The 14,802-nt window shown below is 48.9% G+C and overlaps 5 protein-coding genes across 5 annotated transcripts; 4 read left to right on the top strand and 1 right to left on the bottom strand.

The window, feature by feature from the left end:
* Window positions 1-2,094: 2,094 nt before the first annotated feature.
* BJ212DRAFT_1214097 (uncharacterized protein) lies at window positions 2,095-3,024 on the top strand (the record flags this gene model as incomplete). Its single annotated transcript, XM_041329279.1, has 1 exon — window positions 2,095-3,024. A coding segment is annotated over one exon (930 nt), but the record flags the coding sequence as incomplete, so codon positions are not given.
* Window positions 3,025-3,476: 452 nt separating this feature from the next.
* On the top strand, window positions 3,477-7,108 carry BJ212DRAFT_1283346 (Lipin/Ned1/Smp2-domain-containing protein; the record flags this gene model as incomplete). Its single annotated transcript, XM_041331753.1, has 9 exons — window positions 3,477-3,713; window positions 3,763-4,168; window positions 4,217-4,291; window positions 4,332-5,389; window positions 5,439-5,618; window positions 5,670-5,812; window positions 5,863-6,102; window positions 6,155-6,382; window positions 6,436-7,108. 9 exons carry the CDS (start codon window positions 3,477-3,479, stop codon window positions 7,106-7,108), a joined length of 3,240 nt encoding a protein of 1,079 aa, XP_041187384.1.
* A 1,922-nt stretch (window positions 7,109-9,030) lies between these two features.
* Window positions 9,031-9,656, top strand: BJ212DRAFT_1303952 (uncharacterized protein; the record flags this gene model as incomplete). The annotated part of the gene is made up of 4 exons (XM_041333523.1): window positions 9,031-9,078; window positions 9,132-9,212; window positions 9,249-9,593; window positions 9,648-9,656. The coding sequence occupies 4 exons, from the start codon at window positions 9,031-9,033 to the stop codon at window positions 9,654-9,656; spliced, it is 483 nt and encodes a 160-aa protein (XP_041187385.1).
* A 677-nt stretch (window positions 9,657-10,333) lies between these two features.
* On the top strand, window positions 10,334-12,562 carry BJ212DRAFT_851242 (uncharacterized protein). Its single transcript, XM_041344203.1, has 6 exons — window positions 10,334-11,437; window positions 11,485-11,526; window positions 11,601-11,798; window positions 11,852-11,908; window positions 11,961-12,089; window positions 12,144-12,562. Exons 1-6 carry the CDS (start codon window positions 10,439-10,441, stop codon window positions 12,435-12,437), a joined length of 1,719 nt encoding a protein of 572 aa, XP_041187386.1. The 5' UTR covers window positions 10,334-10,438; the 3' UTR covers window positions 12,438-12,562.
* Window positions 12,563-13,572: 1,010 nt separating this feature from the next.
* On the bottom strand, window positions 13,573-14,372 carry BJ212DRAFT_1391015 (uncharacterized protein). The gene is made up of 4 exons (XM_041337009.1): window positions 14,219-14,372; window positions 14,162-14,168; window positions 13,911-14,106; window positions 13,573-13,857 (listed from the first exon to the last, which is right to left on the bottom strand). Coding segments are annotated over exons 2-3 (195 nt in total). The 5' UTR covers window positions 14,163-14,168; window positions 14,219-14,372; the 3' UTR covers window positions 13,573-13,857; window positions 13,911-13,912.
* Window positions 14,373-14,802: the final 430 nt, after the last annotated feature.

The raw sequence follows: 14,802 nt of genomic DNA on the forward strand, positions 1-14,802 counted from the left end.
GCTCCGTAGGGCAGAAATGTTGGACTGCCAGGCCATGTATTACACTAGGACGTCCTGTCATTGTGACCAACTGAAGTACTTCGTCGTTCTTGCTTATGCAAACGAGGCAAGGCCACTGCACTTGAGCCTCCATGGTGATTCAATTTAAAACCTTGGACTTCATCTCCACCACAAATTTACGGGCCGTAATTATGGAATAACAACCAAAGTCCCCTGTTCCTTTTTCGTTACACATCCGGCTCCATCTAATACTGAGGTACCCATGCATGATATTACTGTCACTAGAGTACAGACCTCGCACCTATTTTTACAGCGAAGGAGCTAGAAAAGAGACGTAGACGCACGTCTAGGTGATTGCAAGGCTGATCGTTCCGAACAGGACGGTTCAATTGCGTTCTTACGAGAAGAGAAGCGAAGGAGTCCACGAAGATGGGCAAAGGAGAGGGGCGTCTTGCGGATCTATTGTAGGCGGAGATCTTAGCGGCATAGGGACAAAAGGTGTGGTGGTTTACAGCGCCCGGTAACAGGACGACGGGTTGCATCAGAATGCGTGTTGGATTCATGTGAATCAGAAAGATGATGAAAAAGAGCGTAATGCACACTTTGGGAGAATGTTAGTGAATAGAAGTGAATACAGGTAAATGCATACATTTCACTGTACTTCCGTTGCAGGCCAGACGCTAGTCAGGACGCCAGGCGGAATGTTGCATGTACAGATCTCGTCATATGACGTATGGACTAGTTGGTGCGAATTGGGTGATAAGGCAACGAGGCCGGGAAACGAGGCGAGCATCAGATACCCAAAGCTTGATGGTGTCGTCGCGTGAAGCGTTGGCAAGGAGAACGCCGTTAAATGATAGCGCTAGACCGCGAATAACTTTCAAAGGGAGATCCGACAGTCTCCAGTGTTGACGCATCGAACTCATAGTTCGTTATGGGGTCGTCAGACTCTATGCATCCAATATGGTTGTATTTTTGTTTGCTGGCGTATACGTCGAAACAGTCAATTGTGGGCGGCCAGGAAATGGTTTGCCTATTCTGATATTCAGTGTCTGTGATTGAACATCCCACACCTCAAAACACTTCCCCTTCCACGAATTTACTATGAGCTTCTTCGAGTCCGACAAAGATCGAACTGTACCTATAACATTAGCACTTCTGAATGGATTAGCCATGGGCTTGCCGCCTATCGTCCAAACTCCATATCGGCACTGTGATTCATGAAATTCAATAACTTATTGAATTTCACAGTGTGGACATGGAGTTGCGGATTATTAACAATAACCCGCTCGCCAGCAGAGCTTGCTGTCAGCGGAAATACCGATGCCGCAAGTAATCATTTCGGAGCTCGAGTGGCCTTCAATTTTCCACGATATCCGTCTCAACCTCACAAGCTTTTCGTTCCCCGGAATTAAAATATTCTCCGGGAGTGATAACACATCGAACGTCCCTTGATACCGCCACCGCATGTACTTCTTGCTCGTAAACATCACTGGTGTCAGTCATCTCGGTTACCGAATTGACGGACTGCGTCGACATGGACGTCATGGCCTACGTCTTCGGGAGCAAAACCGGCAAGAAATTAAGACGGGCTCGAGGCAGCAGTAGGTTCAAGGCTAGTCAAGTCCTGATGTCGATAGTGATTTGTGCTCGAGAGCACTTGCCTGATGAAGCTAATCGTCAGATTTTCGATGTTACGTAGTAAAGAAGAGAACTTGGGCGTGGCTATTTTGACGGTCCTGCCAGTGCCCACATGACAGCTGTCTATATTGCACCCTTGCTTCTATTGTTTGTTTCTCCTCGCTGCTTGGTTCACAGTTATGGGGATGCTGATGGGATGAAGTGGATGAAGGACACGATGTGAAAAGTGTGCATCCGGATCAGTTCGGCCCGTTGGCTGCTGGCAAGTTGTTCCTTTGCAGTTTTGCTTTCAGCGCCAGCACACATGCAGACCATTGCACAGTACTGACCAATAGTTTTGAGCAGATCATCTAACAACGACTAGATGTCCTGATGCCATCGTCTGAACCATCCACCGATATCGTTGTCGAGCGCACACTCATTCAATCTTCTGCTACTGTAACTACGACTTTCCCGACAAACCCACGCACACTTGCAGATGTGCGTGAAGAGGTTGCCCAGAGCCTCGCATTCCGTATGATCACTAAAGCACGCACCGTCGATGGTGTGCGCATAGGTGTTCACTTCACTTTCTCGAAGAAAGACGATGGTCGCTTTCTTCGACTTGTCACTTCCCATATCCGTGCGCGACTACCTTCGTCTCGATATCTCTTTGCTATAGCAACTACCGGTGCATCCCCAACAAGTCGTGGTACTCGGGGTGGCGCTCGCATTTCAAACGCACTGGTCATTTGTGGGTCAGATGAGGATGATGTGCAGCGTGCTGTACTCCTCGCATCTTCCAAATTTTTGGGACGCGTCGATGCAGTTCAAAACACGGGTACTCTCCTTGCTGCCTCTGTAAGGCATATTGGCTCATCTTATGATGACGCTGCCTTATGGGACGTGTTGTCCAAGTCTGTACGCGCTCCCATTGATCCTCTTCTTCCTCCACCCGGATCTCGCAGCATTGATCAACTTCTATCTGATGCTCGATCAAAGCTCGAGCGAATGACGCCCCGACAAGCCTATGATGCCCTTCACGACCCCACATTTCCAATGCCGGTTTTTCTTGTGGATATTCGCCCAGCTTCCCAACGTGCTCGTGAAGGCGGGATCCACGGATCCCTCATCATCGAGCGAAACGTTCTGGAATGGCGCTTTGACCCTCGTTGCGAAGCACGACTCGCAATTGCAGATCGCTATGATTTAAAGATAATCATATACTGTCAGGAGGGGTATACCAGCTCTTTGGCTGCGGCATCCCTCCACGAGCTTGGGTTGCTCAATGCGACTGATATAGTGGGCGGTTTTGCCGCATGGGGTGCAGCTGGCCTACCAGGTCAGATAAGGCCCCCGTCCACAATCAGTGATGAAGAAAGCTATCAAATTAGCCAGCCCTCGTTTGATTCTGATGATGTGATTGACGGTATATGACTAGTTTTGACGTCAATCGCGTATTTTAGTATGATACCCAGATTTATGAGTCTCTATTACGCACAAGTACTACGGAATTCGGTCACGACCAAAAATACTTGATAAAACGTTTGTCGGCGTGATGGTCAGAGGATGTCATATTTGTCTAGCTGGCCTGTGATTTTACGATCAGCACCTGAAGCTTGACGTTAGAACGTTGATAATTACATACCTTCTGCTTTTGTTCAACGGGGCTTCAATTGATCTACAAGCTTGTTTCACCGCGCATGATCATATCATGAGCCACGTACTATTAGCTTTCACATAGTCCATCCTGCGATCTCCCCAATATCCTAATAATCTTCTATCCGTGACGTCGACCTCGGCAACGAACGCGAACTACTTGCAACGTCGACACCGACACCGACATCACAACTGCGATGAACTACATTCGTGGCGCTGTGAGCGCAATCAGTGCCCCATACCAGTACTATAAAGATATCAACCCATCGACCCTGACTGGGGCCATCGATGTCATCGTTATTCGTCGCTCACCATCGCCCACTTTATCTGCTAGTTCCGGTTCACAAGACAGTGACGTGTATGCCTGCTCTCCTTTCCATGTCCGTTTCGGTAAGCTCCAAGTACTCAGGCCTGCTGAAAAGAAGGTGCGCAGTGTCGGCTTGTTTCGTCAAGGTGTTCAATGAGTCAAATGGCTGGGAGTAGGTTAACGTATCAGTAAATGGCTCGCCCATCCCGTTCAGCATGAAAATCGGAGACGCAGGAGAAGCATTCTTCGTGTTCGAGACGGAAGAAGATATCCCAGAAGACCTCGTTACAAGTCCTCTGCTCTCCCCAACCCCAGAATCAGGCGAACTTCAGGGTGACTTTGAACGTGGAAGGTCTGGAGCTAAGCCGGGTGGGGAACGGAAACAGTCAGATCTGAGTTTACAGATGCAGGAGCCCGAGTTTCTCGACTTGAACGCTCTGTCTGGGTTGAAACATCCCATTCCAATGCATGCAGGCGCGAAACCGAAGCTTGGCTCGAGGAGCGTTCCTCCTACCCCTCCACCAGAGGAACCTTTAGTACAACCAACCGATGTGCCCGGTCCAGAAGTCCAATACAAGGCTGGTGTGTGCATTCTGCACAATATTTGATATGATTCTCAAGGCTTTGCAGATGTCGCGCTGGATATGGCTGGGTATCATTCTGCTCAAGCACGCGACGCGTCTTCCTTACGTGTATCCCGTCAGTGTTATATAACTCGTTTATACGCCGGGCTAATGAGCTACAGATTCACAATCTCCAACCCCAACTGCGATCCCCTTTCCATCAACTACTCCTCCAGTTGCTTCTCCTCTGAGCAAACACTCCCCATCACTTTCCACAACCACGTTTCCTGCCCGCCACGTTGTTTCAGAATCCCAACAAGATATCCCGCTTCCTCAGTACTCCTGGGAATGGGGCGCGTTTCCCCAGCCCTCACCTATGACGACACATTTCCCATCTACCCACCTATTGCGCATGGGCAAAGTACCCGCTGTGGATGAACACGCGCCATCCAATTTCGACGCTGAAGAGTTTTTGACGCGTAGTAGAAGTGTCCCGCCTGAGCTCGAAGGCAGTCCGCATACTATCCGTTCATCTCTACCACCTCAAGACGAAGCACATACTCCTGAAGATGAACAGGAACACGAAATCGGACATGATCATCCTCCGCTTCCACTTCCTGAGCACGGATTCGGTTCGGGTGGTATTCTTACCACGCACCCATCTGACTCACGTACGTTCCTTGTTCACATCGAAGGCCAAGCGCTGTCATTTGCTCTCTCGCTTGTACCTACATCAAAGCGCGGGATGTTCCATGGGAGCGATGAAGTGGAAGTCGTTCATCTATTTGAGGCGGGGAGAATCGACTATATGCAGCTTGTCTCTGAGGAGGTGGTGATCGGGGAGGTGAGGACGAGAGTGGTGGAGGACGAGGGGTTGGTGATTAGGTGGGCGGGCGGGCAGTATATCACGAGGGAAGATGGGAGCCCATTGATGGATGCTTTGAGGTTGTGGGTTGAGAATGCGCCGAAGGAACCATCGAGGGCGATGTCGGAACCTCCGTTGGCCATTACAGAGGAACGAGACCCAGATGTGGATCAGATGGAGGTAAGGAGTGCCGATGAGCGAGAACCGGTATCGAGTGGGGACGAACAAGAGATGAAGCGTGCGGATTCTGAACCACCAGACTTGCACCGGAAACCAACGTCAAGTAGTTGGGTTAGGTGGTGGAACCGGAGTCGGGATATAACAGAGGCTGATCGGCCTCCTTTGAGGGTGTCGAATACATCTCCAATGGAATCTGTGAGTTTCGTGAGGTTCAGAAGGATAGTGTTTCATGACGCTTTTCTAGACACTACCGAAACATGCTCCTCATACGCCCCATCATACGACATTTCCTCAGTCTGCATCAGCCCCTCCTGCCACACCCGCTCCAGACATCATGGGACCCTTGAGTAAGGTGTTGGAGGCAAAGATTGCGAGGACACAGAAGAGGTATGCCAAGACGCTGCGGTTGACCTCTGATCAACTGGTAAGTCTCCAACATTCCATGCAGCTTTCAAACATATGATGTTTTCTCCAGAAATCCCTCAACCTTAAGCCCGGTGCTAATACTATCACGTTCTCTTTGTCTAATTCTACTGTGCCCGCATGTACAGCGCGGATATTTGTATGGGACTCGACCGATCTTGTCGTCGTGTCTGATATAGATGGTACAATCACCAAGTAGGTTTTTCTCATTGTCCATGCATGCATCTTACCTGACATTTCCCTAGGTCTGATGGGCTTGGCCATGTCTTTGCTATGATTGGTCGTGACTGGACGCATTCCGGCGTTGCTAAACTGTACACTGATATCAGGCGTAACGGGTACAAGATCATGTACCTCACCTCACGAGCTATCGGGCAGGCAGATTCTACGCGCGACTACCTCAAGGGTATCAAGCAAGATGACTATCAACTTCCTGAAGGCCCTGTCATCATGAGCCCCGACCGGCTGATGGCGTCGCTGCACCGGTATGATGCTTATATAATCTTGGGAGGGAAGCTACTGATGTGTGTGCACCAGCGAGGTGATCATGCGGAAGCCCGAAGTATTTAAGATGGCATGCTTGAGGGATATCCAGCGTCTTTTCGGTGAGAGCTCGCGCACACCGTTCTATGCCGGGTTTGGGAACCGGATAACGGATGCGTTGTCGTATCGCAGCGTGAATGTTCCAAGTGCGAGAATATTTACTATAGATTCCTCTGGTGAGGTCAAGATGGAGCTCCTTGAGCTCGCAGGGTATAAATCATCGTGCGTAATTTGTTGTGCTCTTGTATTCGGTGTACTCATTTACTTATTGTTAGGTATATACATATGACCGACATCGTGGATCAGATGTTCCCTCCGATACATCGGAAATGGGCAGCGGAGTTCACGGATTTTAATTATTGGAAGATGCCAGTCCAGGAATTCGCACTTCCTGACCTTACACCTCCATCCCCGGCCCTGAGCGCTCGATCAGATACGTCTAATCAGAGTACACTTGCACGGTTACGCAACTTCAGCCTCGTAGGACGGAGACAATCGCGGGACATGACGCAGTTTTCACTTCCACCGCCTGCGATAGCGCGTGAGGGTACACCGAGTCGAACGATGGGCCTGCGCAGCACCCATTTGCGGCAGATGTCCTCTCTCGAACGTCTCAGCGGTAGACTGGCAGCGCTCACACAGTCATCTTCATCTAGCGGCGTCGACTCGCGTTCGTCATCGTCTACGTTCCTAGATTCTGATGATGAGGATGCAGACGTTGAGGAAGGAAGTATGCAGAAACGGCGTCCGAGGAGCACGAGTATGACGAGTATGCCTGGGTCGTTGGATGATGGGCAGTTTGGGGTGGATGATAGGGAGGAGGAGGAGGAGGGGTATGAATATGATGGGGAGGCGGAGGGTGGAGAGAATGAGGAGGAGGCTGCTGAGGAGGCGTTTGATGAGGATTTTCTTGCTACGGGGGAGATGAAGAATGTGCCATTTTTGTAATGTGGGCGATGGGACCTTGGTAGTGTAATTTGGCAAGGTGCTGAGGTGCATTGAACGTTGATTTGGATAGAATCAATGACAGTAGATTAAGCATGTATATTGCTGTGATAATAGTACATTCGATACAGACACGAGGACTTCTGTACATGTAGAGTCTAGGTACGAGCTACATACAAGAATAAATACACCTCGGCGAGTGGGGACAAACGTTGTTTAATGTCCGTTGCAATTGGGACTAAGCCCTAGGTGTATGGTAGAGAATGCATGCAGAGGCAAACTGTAAATGCGCAGTGTGAATCGCTACAGAGGTCCGAGGAGCAAGATAATACGAAAGGGAGTATACACAGCAAGGCCAATATTCCTTTCCGTGCTGGGGTGCCTAAGAGTTGAGGCAAGAGCTGCTGTAGCAATGCCGTTTCTCGGACCCAGTCAAACACGTTAACGGCGAGCAAACGACTGTGTTCTTGCTTGTAAGAAGAATGTTATGATGCTCTTCCGGTGAGGATCAAATGGTTGATAAATCAGTCGACAGTTGGAAGACGAGGAAATAGTACAGACATATGATTCGAATACAAAACAGCCAACCTTTTCATGATGGACTAGGCTATAACGCCGCCGAATTCTCAATGTCCAGCGTGTAGAAAAGTCCCATAAGTGCGTGGACCACAAACACCATGTGAAAGTGGGCAGTAGCTCAGATCGCTCACTGAAATGTTGTCAATGCGTCACCATAACAATAATGATAGAAAGAAAATTAAAATCACTGCTTAGCTGCTTGATCTTGGGGCGAAGTGAAGTGATTTTAAGCAAGTCACGCAGTGGACACCCAAATAGGTACGGAAACAGCTTGCATGGTTACAACATGGCTGCCTTCGTTCCTAGTAAATTGGGATAACTAGCAGGGCGGAACACCTGTAGCTTTATTTGGCCGGTGTATGAGAACGATGCATACTCATTGGAGGGGGTATTATTGCTAGTTTTATATTGAATCAGAAACCCGCCGATAAAAGAGTGGCCGTTTTCATCCTCTGGGGAGGTATCGAAAGAGGTCGACAAAGCGACGTCTTCTGCAAGTTTTGCGCTGCTCCGTAACCTTGATGGAAGACCAGTTGAATGAGTACCTCACACGGGAGAATAGGGGAGTGGAAACTCCATTTGAAAGTCAGCAGTATCAGCTCGGATCGCTATATAGCTGGAAGGCTGTCACAGGATGGTATTGTATTCCGCATGGTCGGCAGTCGTGCTCAAATTGCTCAGTAGATAAGGCGGATGGTGGGTACCTACGAAACGATTCAGGATTTGAGATTTTGGTGAGCGATTCGGAGAACCTGCCAAGAGGGTTGCAAAATTGGCAGCCAGGTCCTTGACCTGAAATTGTGAGAATTCGTGGGGGATTCCAAACGAGAAGTGACGAAAGGTGAGACGGAAATGTCGAGTATTAAGAGTTCCGGGAATCCCTGCAGTCTGCGAAGGCGGTACTTGCGCACTGTGCCAGATCGTACTACGTACATACTACAAATCAAATTATTTGAACAGCCAAATTGGCTCAAAAACATGGCACTCACTTGTTTTCTCGTGTCTTAAATCGCGATCACCATCCTCGAAACATCTGCCGGAGTACTAGGAGCACCGTAGATCGCCGTGTGGTTTAGAGTTGAACGCGGCATGGTCACGCTGGTCACAGCGGCTCGATGGTGCACACTGCGCAGCGCCCATCATGATAATACATACGTAAAGAAGAAACGACTGTCTTCCTTTGGTCTTCCTTCTATATGGCTGAACCCACGCTCGCTCGCCTCATCGAGTGTAACCGCAAATTCAAAACAAATAACATGCATCATCTGCATCCACATCAGCTGGTTGGCGTATTACATACTACATATTACAGCCAAGTTCGTTCTCGCTAACATTGCCTCTCGAAAATGTCCTCCACTGCAAGCCAACTGGAACAAAATATAAAAAGATTTCAGGTGCGTCTCTTCAACGTTAACTTGGCACGTATTGTCACTCATTTTGTCCAAAGATATCTGACTCACAAGAAACGTCTACCGCGGTACAATGGGTGCCCTCTAAACACAGCTCAGACGTATCTCAGTACGTTCTTGTAAGGCCTCCCCGGGCTCCATGCGGCAATCGTCAGCTTTTTGGGTTTCCTATAGTCAAGAAGGAACTTTGGAACATGGGGACCATTGCTTTCCATCATATTCAACCAGGCAAAACTTTACCGGACAACCACGGCTTCCTCGTCATGAATTCCCTTACCTTTCTCAAAGTGCATCTCCGTCTTCGCATTTGCACTATGGCATGTGGAAAGGTGGTTGGAGACTCGAAGAATATCCCATCAGAGTGTGTGTCGTCGGGAGAGGTGCTGTTGTTAGTACTGTGGAGGGATACGGAATCCGAGGCTACCTGTCCCACGCCAAGTCAAGTGCATTCCCTGGAGATGAAGCTTAAACGCCCACCGGGATGGTGGGTGGAAGTCCCGGTGTGTATGCATGTTCATTTTGAGAGCCGTTCAGCTGACACCCTCGAATTTCAGCCATTTTGATGAGTATTCCATCATCATTCCATGACTGGTTGTGTCGTTTACCCCACCTGTAACAATTTCATTCATCTCCGCGGTTGAACCAATTACTCTTGCATTTTATCTGTGATACATATACTCAATAAGAGACAACGATAAATCAATATTGTGGACGGACACGGAGGCATTGTAAGACTATTTGTCGATTTAAGGTGCCACGTGATGACTTGTATCCTTTCATTCGTCCGCTCAGTCTCCGCTATTTTATTAGAGGAAGGATAGCTCGTGCCGCTTCAGATGCATCCAAAAGATACCTTACCTGTACTTGACCGCTTGTCAGTTTTGCTTACGTCGGCCAAGGCAAATTACTGCAAAGGGATAAGGATAGCAGCAGGCAAAGCATTATATGAGAGCTGGTGGTTCAGTTCGTTCGACTTCTTCACATTGATTCCGCGTGTCATAACCTTGGCAGTGGAGAACTATTTGAGGTACATAAGCGCCCAGGGCATTGCAATGCACAGCTACCAGTGCCATGCATAAAGGGCGTGGCAAGAGATATACATAGGCAACAGCGGCGCCTAAGTTCAGTCACTTTGCTTGCTAACCTCTTGGTAAGATCAAATCTCATCTGAAGATGCAGTACCATGGAACTCATGGTTGTCTCCAGCAGGTACACTGCTCGAGGGGGCCGGAATCATTGTCAAAAACGGGCCTGTAGCACGGTAGCCTCTTTTAAACGTGTTCAAGGAATCTCTAATTACTAGACGTACCTGGCTATTTGTCTCTCGCTTGCAAAGACACAGGTCATGGCGTCTACATCAATGCAGTCCACCACTACAAACACCACGATGGTTCTGACGCCGACAATGACCTTGCGGGGTCATGAAGACTATATTCGCTCTATATCCTACTTTCCGGGCGGCGAGCGAATGATCAGTGGATCTGATGATCTTACCACTCGGCAATGGAATATGAAGGCAGGTAAGGAGATTCCGAAGTCGCGGGATGATTGTCGGCGGCAAGTCCGTGCAGTGGCAGTTTCAAGGGATGGTCGTTGGGTTGTTACTGGTGGTTCACATTCTGGTCGCGGGGAGCTTAAAGCGTGTGATGTTCAGACGGGCGTCGTCAAGACGTTTGAAGGCCACTCAGAAGAAACTTATTGCATCGATATCTCTGCGGACAGCACGTTGCTGGCGAGCGGGACACTCGGTCGGTTGGCTCGGATATGGAACTTGGGGACTGGCAAACTGGTAGTTGGACCATTCACGAGTGTTCAGGGTCTGGGCGCAGTTCGATTCTCGCAAGATTCAAAGAAGCTTGCAGTAATGTCGGATGTAGGGAAGTGCCTTGAGGTGTGGGACGTACACAAACAGAAAATGGACGTCAGAGCAGGAAAGTTTGGTTACGACCCCATGATATATGCATCAATGTTCTGGACAAAGAACTCAACCATCATTGCGGCATTCAGCTTCACGGGTGACCCCGCCAAGACGATCTATGAATTCGATGCATCCACCCTAAAGACTGTTGGAGTTCCCTTCAAAGGACACACCATGGTGCTCGCAGGCCTGGCGCTTTCATCTGATGATACTCTCCTCGTTTCCGCCTGCTACGAAACTATTAAGCTCTGGGCCTTCGAGTCCCGCCATCTCCTTGCTTCATTCGACGTTCTGCCTATTCACTCCTTAGCCCTTTCACCCGACTCGCGTCAACTAGCTTATGCAAGTGGTAGTGACATTTATATTCACAACACTCCGGCCGAGATCCTGGCCAGCATCGGTCCTGCGCCGGATGCACAGGCCAGTGTACGTTTACTTATCTCGATTGTACATGCGCTAATACGTCTTTACAGACCAGCGCACAAAAAAAGTCAAACCTCGCTGATCTACTAAAGGTATGTGTAATACATAGATCTCATCCTTCTGCTCATTATATCACCCATTTATATCGCCACCGCCACCATTTCAGTCTGATGCAACCCGCCGTCCTGGTGCTGTGCGCCGCAACCCAGTGACATCCCCTGTCATTTCGTACCCCCCAAGGCAAAGACCTCCGCCCGCAGTAGACCCGCAACAATCCATTTTCGTCCGCCGCCTCCGAAAGCTCCTTCGATTGCCTCCTCGCGCGAATGCGGTTTCGAACGATCAGCCCCGTGACCCCCTAGACGTATGTCTTTTGATCTTTGTCCCGCCGCAGTTGACTCGAAGATTGTCGTCCAGTTCCCTGCTACATCTGCCCTACCTCCCAACCACTCTCTCTTGGCTCAGGCAACAAATGTCAGTCCTCACTTTTAGTTAATTAGCAGTCCATGACTGAGTGCATGTCCAGTTAGAAACAAGTCCTCCTCCCCGCCACGCGAGCGGCCTTACGCAGTTCCTGCGGCAGCACATCCCTTTGCGGTCAAGGCCCAACCACGAACCACCGGAAATTGAAGTCGCAGCCGGACGCAAGTTTACTGTAACGTAGATTTTCTTACTTCTTCTTACCTCGACGCTGATTGATGCTCTTCAGCGGCTTGCAGCCGCTAGGCTACCAGAATACAAAAAAGTCGATGATACTCGACATCGATCTAGACAGCAGCTTGCCGCTTCGTCGGCCGTGGCAGCGAATGACCCACCGTCCGAGTCGTCCGATCTCGACTCCCTTCCAGATGTGCATTGGTGCAAGGCATTCCTCTGCTACTACTCATGCTGGTCTCATGGCAGGCTGAGGATGCCTCCACGATGGCGCTTGGAGCGTGTTTACCCACTCCAGCAGGCTGGCACGACGAGTGGTAGTGGCGGAGGTTCTCGTGGTCGCAGTTAGCTCAATAATCTCCCAAGTTCATTGAATTCCCTGCAACACATGATTTTGATGGATCTTGACCAATCTGCTTTTGCTCCATCAGGCAAACCCTCCGATGCAAACTTAGAGCCACTTGGTCAAAATTTCACTAGTCAAAATTAACACTACTTAATTGGTGTCCACATCAGTGGACCAGTGGCGTGGGCGTCTGCCAAAGTATTACTTATCGCGTGCATGTTTGCTTCATTCATTGATAAAACACTTCTCGAAAATGCCCTCCACTGCAAGCCAACTAGAACGAAGTCTAAGAAGACTCCAGGTGGGTCCCTCGTCAGCCTTCATCTATCTGACGTATACTACCACTTATTTTGTCCAAAGATCTCTGACTCACAAGAAATGTCTACCACGGTGCAATGGGTGCCCTCTAAATATAGCTCAGATGTATCTCAGTACATTCTCGTGAGGCCTCCCCGGGTTCCATGCGCCAATCGTCAGCTGTTTGGGTTTCCTATTATCAAAAAGGAACTTTGGCAGCTGGGTACTATTGCTTTCCACCACATTCAACCAGACAAAACTTTACCAGACAACCACCCCTTCCTTGCCATGAATTCCCTTACCTTCCTCGAGCTATCTCTCTGTCTTCGTGTTTGCACTATAGCACATGGAAAGGTGGTTGGAGACTTGAAGAATATCCCTTCGGAGTGTCTCGTCAGGAGAGGTGTTGTTGTTAGTATTGTGGAGGGATACAGAACCCGAGGCTACCTGTCCCGCGCCAAGTCAAGTGCGTTCCTTAGAGGATAAGCTTAAACGCTCACCAGGATGGTGGGTGGAAGTTCCAGTGCGTATGCATGTTCACTTTGAGAGATGTTCAGCCGATATCCTTGAGTTTTTAGCAATTTTGATGAATATTCCGTCATCGTTCCATGATTGGCTCTGTCACCTACCCCAATTGTACCAATTCATTATTTTCTGCGGTAGAACCAATCACTCTTGCACTCTATATGTGACTGTGATCATCACGTACACTCAACATAAGACAAAGAACGATACATCAATACTGTAGAGGAAGTTAACATGAAGAGAATGTTAGATTATTTGTCGATTCATGGCGCCACAATGCATGATGCTAAATAGTGCACGCGTCGCTCGATTATCTTATTAATAGTTTGGCTGCCTAAGTATTCCGAATATTCACAGACTCCGCCGGTGAGGCCTTGAGGTCAGGATAAGCTGTTGGGCTTGCAGGACGATATTCCGAGTTCATGTTGCTGTATTCCATTTATTTAGTACACTCGTCTCGTTATTGCTCTAAGCACCCGTGATAGCACTCGAGTCAACTTTGCTGTAACTCTAATATAATCTCACCATACACGTATCATAGAGTAACTTATAGCAGGTTGTACTGGTATTACTTTGGTACTACTGGCTGGCTCTGCCGGTTCTGCAGCCTTCGTGTTAGTAGCTCCATGAAAGGAATGTCAGAGAACTAGGCACCTTCACCGTGACAGACGCATCTGTAGAAGTGCAGTGTCTTTCACTAGATGATTCTCGCAATAGTTTCCTGCCTGTCCCAGCTGTTCCCTGGCGTACGGGGAACAACGGACGTTTGTACCTTGGCGTGCCTCGCATTGGACAAACTTTGAGTCCTTCTGACACCCACAGGTATGTGGTGTGTAAAACATCGTACACACTGAAAATCATCACTATCGGTTGAGGAAGAGGAGACAGGGTGTACTGGTACTCACTGCTTGTCTGTTTCGGTTAGATGGTTGAGTTACTGAGCTGAGTTGGCAATATCTTACCTGCCAAAACTTCGGTTTTTTGTTCAAATCCGAGTCGGTTGAACAATGATCCCTATGGGCGCTCGTGGGCGCCCGTCGTAGTGGCGGGAGATTAATAAATCGGATAATTGATAGCTTCTTATCAATTATCCATCTATGGTGCACGTCACTTAGTCGCCGCTACTTTTGTGCAGGCGCCAAATTGAGGCCAGAAAATCGCAACCCTAACCCCTAGTCCAAATTAGGCTGGGGTGGGAGGAGCAGCTTCGATATTAGTGTAGCTGCGGTCAAGTTACAGCTATGCATTGCACGGAGTACCTAGTGATCGTAAATGTAAATAATATATCAGCTATTCCTCGTTACAAGGACCATCCATAATGGCCAGAAAAGCCAAAAAAAACTTCAGTTGCACATGCTCGAGCTTTTCGCCACAAGAAACACCACCCAGCAGAACCCAACGATGCTCAACCAGCGGTCCACGATGACGACGATGCGGAGAACCAGTTGGGCATCTTCCTCCCAAAATTCCATTGCGAGCTGAACCCGATCGAGTTTTTCTGGGGTCAGGTTAAGAAGTATCTTCGCGACAATTGTGATTACACGTT

The sequence above is a fragment of the Suillus subaureus genome (genome assembly GCF_016647635.1).
Source record: "Suillus subaureus strain MN1 chromosome Unknown BJ212scaffold_51, whole genome shotgun sequence".
Classification (NCBI taxonomy): Eukaryota; Fungi; Basidiomycota; class Agaricomycetes; order Boletales; family Suillaceae; genus Suillus; species Suillus subaureus.

Excerpts from the sequence above, each read along its gene's own strand:
- BJ212DRAFT_851242 (XM_041344203.1), top strand. The coding sequence starts at position 10,439 with ATGGCGTCTACATCAATGCAGTCCACCACTACAAACACCACGATGGTT. Across the intron at positions 11,909-11,960 it reads TCTTGGCTCAGGCAACAAAT|TTAGAAACAAGTCCTCCTCC; the intron begins GTCAGTCCTCAC and ends GTGCATGTCCAG. Across the intron at positions 12,090-12,143 it reads CAGCCGGACGCAAGTTTACT|CGGCTTGCAGCCGCTAGGCT; the intron begins GTAACGTAGATT and ends GATGCTCTTCAG.